Source organism: Phascolarctos cinereus, unplaced genomic scaffold (genome assembly GCF_003287225.1).
Source record: "Phascolarctos cinereus isolate Bilbo 61053 unplaced genomic scaffold, phaCin_HiC Scaffold_2;HRSCAF=192, whole genome shotgun sequence".
Classification (NCBI taxonomy): Eukaryota; Metazoa; Chordata; class Mammalia; order Diprotodontia; family Phascolarctidae; genus Phascolarctos; species Phascolarctos cinereus.
In genome coordinates this window covers 19,618,861-19,627,631 of record NW_027555625.1, presented here as the reverse complement: position 1 = coordinate 19,627,631, position 8,771 = coordinate 19,618,861, and the positions used below count along the sequence as shown (strand labels likewise).

Here is an 8,771-nt window from a genome sequence, read left to right as displayed (position 1 = left end):
TATCCATGAATATAGACACATACCCCCAAGTGTACATACACATGATACACATACAAACACAGATACATACAGATATGCAAATCTGGATAAGGAAATTTTCTTTACCAATGAAGATCTACACCTTAGTTGCAACTTACTATTTAAGCATAGTTCCCAAGGTGTGTGATACTGCCCCCTTAGGGCATTGGAATGATGGGGGGAGGTTGGGTGTGGTAGCAGCTTTGGGTTCAATTGGGGAGTGTTACATAAAAATAAGGGGGCAGTAAAGGCATGAGGAAAGAAAAAAAGAGAAGAAAAATTTGAAAAACTCTTCATACCTGTTTCATCTGTTGTGTAACAGCGTTAAAGTCATAGTGATTACATTGTTTTCCAAATAAACACACAAAATGCAAGTTATAACTAATCAGTGGTCAAGTCCGCCGACTGCTCTCAACAAGCAAGTGTTGGAGGTCCAGCATGCATTGGAAGGAATGTGCATGTAATAAATTGTTCACATTACAATACTATATGGTTACATGATGCAATATTGTGTCATCAAAATTGCAATGTGGGAAAAAGCCACAAATTTGCAATAGATTATTAAATTTAAGATGCATCATTTTAAACATATATGTGTGTGTGTGTGTATTTGAAATGATGAAATTTTAAAAAATGCTAGAGGATTAAAGAAAGTAGATTTCTTTCAGAGGGTGGTGCTAAGTATTTTTTGAAAGGGGGCAGTAAGCCAAATAAGTTCGGGAACTTCTGTTTTAGAGAGTGGCCTGGGGAGCTTAGAAAGTTAAATGATTTGTTGATTATTTTTTGTTGACATATTTTTCCTCCATATGTCTTTAAAAATCATTGTTATATGCTATAGCTCTCAATATGCTGGGAAATTAACATAATATAACAAAAAAGACTTAAATAATATTTGCCCATTTATCAATCTGTTTGTTTTTTCTGTTATTTTAATGTTAACTCCTCAAGAGCAGATTTCCCCTTTTTTTCTCTTTCTCCCTTCCACCTTTCTTCCCTTTTTTATTTCCCTCCCTTATTTCTTCCTTTCTTCCCTCCTTCCTTCCTTCCTTTTCTGGGATCCCCAGTCGCTTATACAGTAAATACTTAATATATTTTTGGTTGAATTGGATTGAATATACTTTACTGAAGGGCAAAGATTGTTTTCATTTTATTTTTATGTTTGTTTTACTTTTATATCCTCAGAACCTAGCACAGGGCTTAGCCCACAGAAACTGCTCAATATACTTGTGTTATCATAGAAAGAAATGCTTTGAGAGAATGAGGTCCCACACACCTGGTTTTACGTAAGGAGAGGGAGGCACTGAAGAGCAGCAGAAAGCTTCTCAGGAACACCAGCAGAACTGATGAGAGCAAGATCCCTCTATCACACACAGATGTCTAAGTGTGGAAGACCAAGTGATCTGGTAACTGTCAGAAGAAGCCTAGTTTTCCTAACGTCAACCCCATCATTTCCTCCCCTCTATCCTCAGTTTCCCATTCTGTAACAAACAAGGAATTCGACCAAAAGCTCTGCCTGGAGCTCTCCAGCTCTGTGGTCCTGTCTTGTGTCAGGAAGTTATTCAGAGTGATACCCCAGTTGTTTACAAGCAGCTAAAGGGCTCCATTACGAAACTCTGCAGCATTTAAAAACTGAGGAGACCCTGAGTTGAACTTTTTGGTTTATAAGGGGAAGCTAGGAAGATATAAAGCAGTGGTGCTTTTCAGGCTGCAACATTTGTGCTAGCAGGCCCCACTTCATCTTCAGCCACCATGTCTCTAGGCCTTCTGCTTTCTGCACTGGGGCTCATGATGCAGACTCAAGGTAAGCTGGCTCAATTATCGGTAGAAAGGTCCCAGACTGGAAATAAGAAGATGAACTTTAATAATGACAAACATAAAGTTCTGCATATGGCTGCAAAGAATCAATTTCACAAGTACAGATGGGGTAAGCATAGTGAGACAGCAGTTTTTGTTTTTTTGAAAAAAGATCTGAAAGTTTTAATGGGCTGAAATATGAGGCAGTAGTGTTAAAAGCAAAAAAGTTAAAAGAAAAAAAACTAATAGGAGCTTTGGCTGCATTAAAAGAGACAGGATATAAAGGCATCTGTCCAGCTGTCCTCTGTTCTGATCAGACCGTAGCTTGTGGGGTATTGTGTTCAGATCTTGGTGCCAAAATTTAAGAAAAACAAAATAAAACAAAATCTTGTGGTTTAGTTTTGTCCAACTCTTCCTGACTCAATTTGGGTTTTATTTTTGGCAGAGATATTGAGATGGTTTGCTCTATCCTTCTCCAGTTCATTTTACAGGTTAAGAAACTGAGGCAAAGAGGGTGAAGTGATTTGCCTGGGGGTCACACAACTAGTAGCATCTAGGTCCAGATTTGAGCTCAGAAAGATGAGTCTTCCTGACTCTAGACCTGGTACTCTATCCATTGTGCCACCTAGTTTCCTGGGGTGGGTGGGTGGGGCACAGATGAGCTAAAGAACAAGAAGAGGGCAACCATGACCACATAGGTCCTTGAATCCTTGCTATATGAAGATTGCTTGAAGCATCTGAAGATGGTTAGCCTGGAGAAGAATTGGAGATTCTGAATGGTGGTGGCCTATATTATATTATATCCCATATAATATATCATATCATAACACATCATAACATTTCATATCAGGTCATGTCATATATCATAACATAATAGTGTTATATTTTGTTATATTGTACTATATTTTGTTATATTTATTATATTATATTGTCTTATGTTATATTTATTGTATCATATATCATATCATGGTATGGTATATTGTACTGTATCGTATTTTGTTATATTATATTGTATCATGTTATAATTTATATTTAGTAGGAAATCACTGAAAGGTGTGGGAGGTACGGTGTACTCCCTCTGCCTAAAGGTCTCCTCTCCTTTAGCCTCAAGCCTATGGTCCAGGACAGGTTTATTCCTAGGGGAGCCTGGTCTTTGATGGGAGGAGAGGGAAGGCTAAGCTTCCTTTTCTCACTCTCTTTGCTTCATAAAACCCCACCAGTAGCAAATATTTAAAGCTTAGGTGTTTTATTTTTGTTTATTTTTATTATTCTTATTTTGGGTTCATGTCTATGTCTTCCCAAAGAGAAAAGAGTCCTCACGCACAAGATAAATACTAAACATGAGATTCATAACGTACATGGAAAGGGTGACATAAAACAGACGCAGTTACAGCTAATAGTCTGGAGGGAAGCTGATACTTGAACATAAAGTGGTTGGCAAGTCTGCTAATGAGACATTTCATATTTTCCTCGGTTTTGTGCTGTCTCCTTCAAAAGCTTATTCTTCCAGCAAGCTAGGCTAGGGATTGATCTCTACCTCTTGCTTATGGTCTTCTTCTTCAGTGAATAAACTATGGCCCTCCTTCCACTCAGTTCATTATAAGAAGCCAAGACCTAAAGACCTCTTACTCACAAAGTCACTTCCAAGGTTGGACGTGCGTACCCCAAGGTCAATGATCAGTCATCTACTCAAAAAATGAAAGAGAGAACAGAAAAGGCAGTCAGAAACCCTATACACACCTGTCTCTTTACTGTCGGTACCCTATGGCAGCAGTCGACAAGATGCCTTACTGGGAAGGGCAGGCCTACCTGCCACCCTTCATTCCAAGACTTTGAGTTTCGTGATGTTCTCTGAGAGATCAAAGGAAGAGAGAGTCACATAGAAACAGTCTCTCTTTTTAATTGATATAGCATCCTGTCCCTCTACTATTGGCAGTTAAAAAAAAAAGAAATTCCTGGTGCAGTGCTAAACACTTCTCTCAGAGAGCTTACAATCTAATGGGGGAAGGCAATACACACAAGGAAACTGAAAAGGGAGAGGGTGGGAGAGTACCCAGGGGAGGGGTATGTTGGAAAAGTCCAAAGGACAGCAGCCAGGTGGGAAATGAAGAGACTGCTGGCCTGGGTGCCCTTCTTAAATGCGAGTTTGAGGAGGAGCTGCACCCTCCAATCACAGTGGCCCCAGAAGCTGAAGGTACTGATGAGGTGGACGTCCTAGGGCTGGTGCAACCAAGTTAAAACTCAGGATTGTTGTTGTCATTCCCACTTGACAAGTGCTTTTGGCCCTAGGCAGATGTCAGAAGCAGTCAGGAAGGCAAGTGTTGAGTCACTATGTCCCTGGAATCCTCAGAAGTTTCCTCAGGCACATTATATTGCCTTTATTTGGTTGCACACCTTGCCCATTCTCTTCAGTAGGACATAAGTTCCTTGAAGGTCAGGACTAGTTTTTGTTTTATGGCTTTCATATTCCTGGGGCCTGACACAGAGCAGGCTATTACTAAACGGATACTGAATGACTCTGGGAATGAATTTCTGCAGGAATTATTGACTCTTTTACCCTTTAATTATTATAAGGCCCAGTCTGAGCCATGAGCTCTTTCTCTCCCATTATATCTGACTCTGGTGGTACATCAGGATTAGAAGCAATGGATAGAATGATAGAAATGACAATAACAATAATGTAATCTACTTGAGGAAAGTGAGACAGTGTATACACAAATATCCACATGGAAAATATATACAAAATAAATGGGATGGAGGAGAAGGGAACAAGCATTTATGAAGCACCTACTGTGTGCCAGTCATTTTACCAATATTATCTTATTTAAGCCTTACAACTCTGGGAGTCATCTGCTTTTATTATACAGTTGAGGCAGCCAAGGCATTGACAGATTAAGTGACTTGCCTGGGGTCATGCACCTAGTAAGTGTCTGAGGTCAGATTTGAACTCAGGTCTTCCGAGCTCCAGGCCCAGGGCTCTATCCAGTGTGACACCTAGCTACCTCAGTTGGATGATTTCTAGCATTAAATGCATCTTAATTGCTACTGAGTACAGTTAAATTAGAGTCAAATAAAAATGTTTATTAATCACATGATATTCACATATGATATCAAATTGCTAACACCCATCCAGTGGCAAGATTCAAATAGTTCTACTAGTAAAACATTTAATAGCTCCATCACCTTGCAGAATCTTTCTGCAATTACATCAGATTGTCATTTGGGTGTGGTAAGTATAGTTTTCTTCATGTTCAACAAGAAAAGGTATAGAATAAAGGTTTTGAGTTGGAATTGGGAGGCTACATTGAACCAAAAGATGGAGGTGATATATCTAAATATGTAAGGTAATCTCAGAAGGGAAATCATTGGCAGCTGGGAGAGTCCTCCTTTAGAAGACAGATTTTGACTTGAATTTTAAAGGAATGGGGACAGCTAGGTGGTGCAGTGGATAAAATGTCAGTCTGGTAGTCAGGAAGACCTGAGTTCAAATCTGGCCTTTGGCACATACTAGCTACGTGACCCTAGGCAAGTCATTTTACCCTGTTTGCCTCAGTTTCCTTATCTACAAAATGAGCTGGAGGAGGAAATGGCAAAACACTCCAGTATCTGCCAAGAAAACTTCAGATGGGGTCACAAAGAGGCAGACGTGACTGAAAAATGACTGAACGATAAGAACTTGAAGGAGGCCAGGTACAACCAGAGACAGAGGTGAGGAAATGGAGCATTACAAGCACGGAGGAGAGCCAGTGCAGACACAGTAGCTTGACATGACAGTCGGGTTTGAGGGACTGAAAGAAGGTCATATAACTGTATCACAGAGCACATTAGAAGACTAAGAGAGAACAGGGGCCAAGTTACAAAGAACTTTAAAGGTAAAACAGGAGATAATTATACTTATAATCCTAAAAGTATTAGGAAACTGGGGGGGCTCATCAAGACGTGGGGTGACACGATAAAGCCCAAACTTGAAAATAAAATCCTTTCGGCAGCTGAGTAGATGGTGGATTCAACCAAGACAGAGACTTGAGGCCGAGAAAAGCTGCCAGCATGGTCCAGTTACCCGGAAATGAAATAATGAAAGCTTAAAACAGGGTTGGGACTGAGGGGTAAGGGGGAAGAAGATGACATCTACATGAGCTGTTGTGAAGAAAGGACAAGACTGCTCAACAGACTGGCTATGTGGGGAGGGTGCAGGAGGACTCATGGAGGACACCAAGCCTCTGAGCCAGAATTTTGGAGGGAACCATGTTGGAGAGAAGAGAACATTTGGGGAGGGATAGTGAGTTCTATCTGTTGAGTTTGAGGCATCCGAAGTACAGTTAGTGATCTATGGCTGCAGTTCAGGAGAGAGATTAGGGACAGATCTCGGAAACACCTGCATGGAGATGATCATCAAACCTTGTGGGAGCTGATACAATCACAAAGAGAGATAATAGAGAGGAAGGAAAGAAGAGAGGCCAGGGCAGAGACTTGTAAAACAGTTAGTTATTCAGTTATTCAGGAGAAGGTGATCAACGATGTTAAATGCTGCAGAGACATAATAATAAAAGGTGAAAATTAATGCCACTTAAAAAGCTGTTATAAATAGTTTGGGCCATAGGGAACCTTTGTGTTTTCTCCAGCATTTATCATAGTCTCTGGTCCATAGTAGGTACTTGATAAGTGCTAGTGACTTGAATTGATTTTGAGCCCAATTTTTCTGATAAACCATAGTACAAAGACAGGAAGAGACTGAGACCCAAGGAAAAGAACTCTTTAATGATTAGACCTGCAAGAATAACAAGAGATTGCTCACCTCTTTGCATTTCTGATCTGTAAAGGTCACCAGATCTTAGAGGCAGCTTGAATGTGTCCACATTGCCAGTAAAGATTATACTGCAAGGTTTTTGAGGCCTGTTCTGCATGAAATTTTGAGATTCTCTGGAAGGATTACATGAGATAAAGGATCTGAAAATGTCTGTAATTTTTCAAGGGCTATTCAGATCATGAAGTATCCCAGTTTCTCCATTCTTCAGAAGGAAGTTGGTCACCACATCCTTAACTCAACATCTCTCCTTTCTTTCTAGCAATGATTGTAAGCGAACCACAGGAATTCAAACAATATGAAGTGGTTTATCCTCAAAAACTTCATGTCATGCAAAAAAGACAGATCCAAGAGAACCCAACAGAGCCTTATGGCGAGGAGGTAACCACTGGGGATGCCTCTGTGGGGTAGTCATCTCAACCTAAAAACTGGAAAACATCCCACAGCTAGATCCCTGAGCCCCAAATACCCATTCCATTTGTGGTGCCTGATTTCACTGGAGTCCACACTCGTATCGTGAGCAGGCACCATAAAATGGCAAATAACAATGCCTTGCATCGATCTAGCTTGTCAAGCTTTTCAAACTGTTTTACATTTGCTATCTCATTTTGTGCTCCAGCAGGCCTGTGAGATAGGTGTTATCATTATCTCCATTTTACAGATGAGGAAAATGAGGCTAAGAGAGGTTAAGTAAGTGTCCCAGGGTCACATAGTTACAAGTGAGAAAAGATTAGAACTCAGGTCTTCCTGACTTACATGTCCAATACTCTAATCCACTCCTCCATAAAAGGTCCCTGACCTTCCTAGGGAGTCTTTACCTCCTTTGATGTGTTGTGTCTTCATTTGAGATAGGTCCCTCAGCATGAATAGTGGTATCTAATTGCATGGGTCAACCCATGAGGCTTTGCCCAAGTGTGAATAATAGACTGTCATGTTATGATACACTTTCCCTGGGCAGCAATCATATGTCTAGAGCTGTGCGAGGTACCACTCCCCATGTTTACCCAGTCATTCTTCAAAGAATATACAATTAGCTTTAATCTTTTGCATTTGGTTCTACCCAAACTCCATAAATGTACTTCATCTGAATTCTTTGATTTCCATTCCAAGTCTACTTAAGAACACAAAATTTATAGGTTGAAATAAGAGTCATGGAGACACCTTGGGATAGAGAATATATTGCTGGGAAGGTCAAGAAGATCTGGGTTCAAATCCCACTTCTGACATATATTATCCAATTGACCATGGTCAAGTCATTTGCTCTCAGAAGCTCTCAGAAAATGCCCTAGCACAAGGACTTGTAACCTTTATCTTATGTAGAACCCTTTGACAATTGATGAAGACTACAGACCCCCTACTCACAATGTTTTTGAATGCATAAAATAAAATATATGGAATCTTAAAGGAAATCAATGCTATTAAAAAACACAGTGATTTATTGCTAGGTATTGTGGACAGTCATATTTTTCTACACAGGGAGACATTTTAATAAGTAGTTCATTTTATTCTTAGAGCACAGTCCTCTGGTGCACAAAAAACAATGGGCTATGAGTAGCATTTTTAGAACTCTTATATAGGACAATGCAGGATGGATACAACTGGAATTTTTACTGAAGGCAAAGGGAAAGAGAAAGATTTACACATCCAAGAACTGAAAGCAGAAGGAGGATATCTACATTAGGTAAAATAATAAACTGGTAAGCTAACACCAGAGGGAAAGCTGATATCTCAAGGTGGAATTTTGCAAACAGACAGATCAAGATAGTACCAGTATATACATCAGGGCTGGAATTAGTATCTCAGCTTGATTTCACAGACCGGCAAGTTGATATGTCTTAATGAAATGGTGACAATACTGAAAAATCTCTTATATTTAAATACAGTTTTCAGTCAGTCAACAAGTATTCACTTTTCCATCCAAGTTCACAGAACCCATCTGTGGATGCCAGTTTAGACCCCTGCTCTAGGACTTAGGCACTAAGTCATTGATGGGTTATGTTCTACATAGGAGGGATGATGTTTCTTCACTGAGGATTTGCCAGGCTGATTAAATAATAAATCCTTCCTGAAAATGGGTTGATCATTTTTGAGCCAGTTGTTTTCTGAAGTCTGTCCCAGGTAGAGTCTCACTCATCAACCTAGAAGACTCAAGAGA

At 39.9% G+C, this 8,771-nt stretch overlaps 1 protein-coding gene across 1 annotated transcript in view; it reads left to right on the top strand.

Annotated features, from left to right (window-relative positions):
• Positions 1-1,626: 1,626 nt before the first annotated feature.
• The window catches only part of ADAMDEC1 (ADAM like decysin 1), a 31,892-nt gene continuing 24,747 nt past the window's right edge, over positions 1,627-8,771 (top strand). Inside the window, exons 1-2 of the mRNA XM_078149102.1 lie at positions 1,627-1,819; positions 6,879-6,997. Of these exons, the coding sequence (XP_078005228.1) occupies positions 1,768-1,819; positions 6,879-6,997 (171 nt within the window). The 5' untranslated portion in view covers positions 1,627-1,767. The remainder of the gene's footprint in view (positions 1,820-6,878; positions 6,998-8,771) is intronic.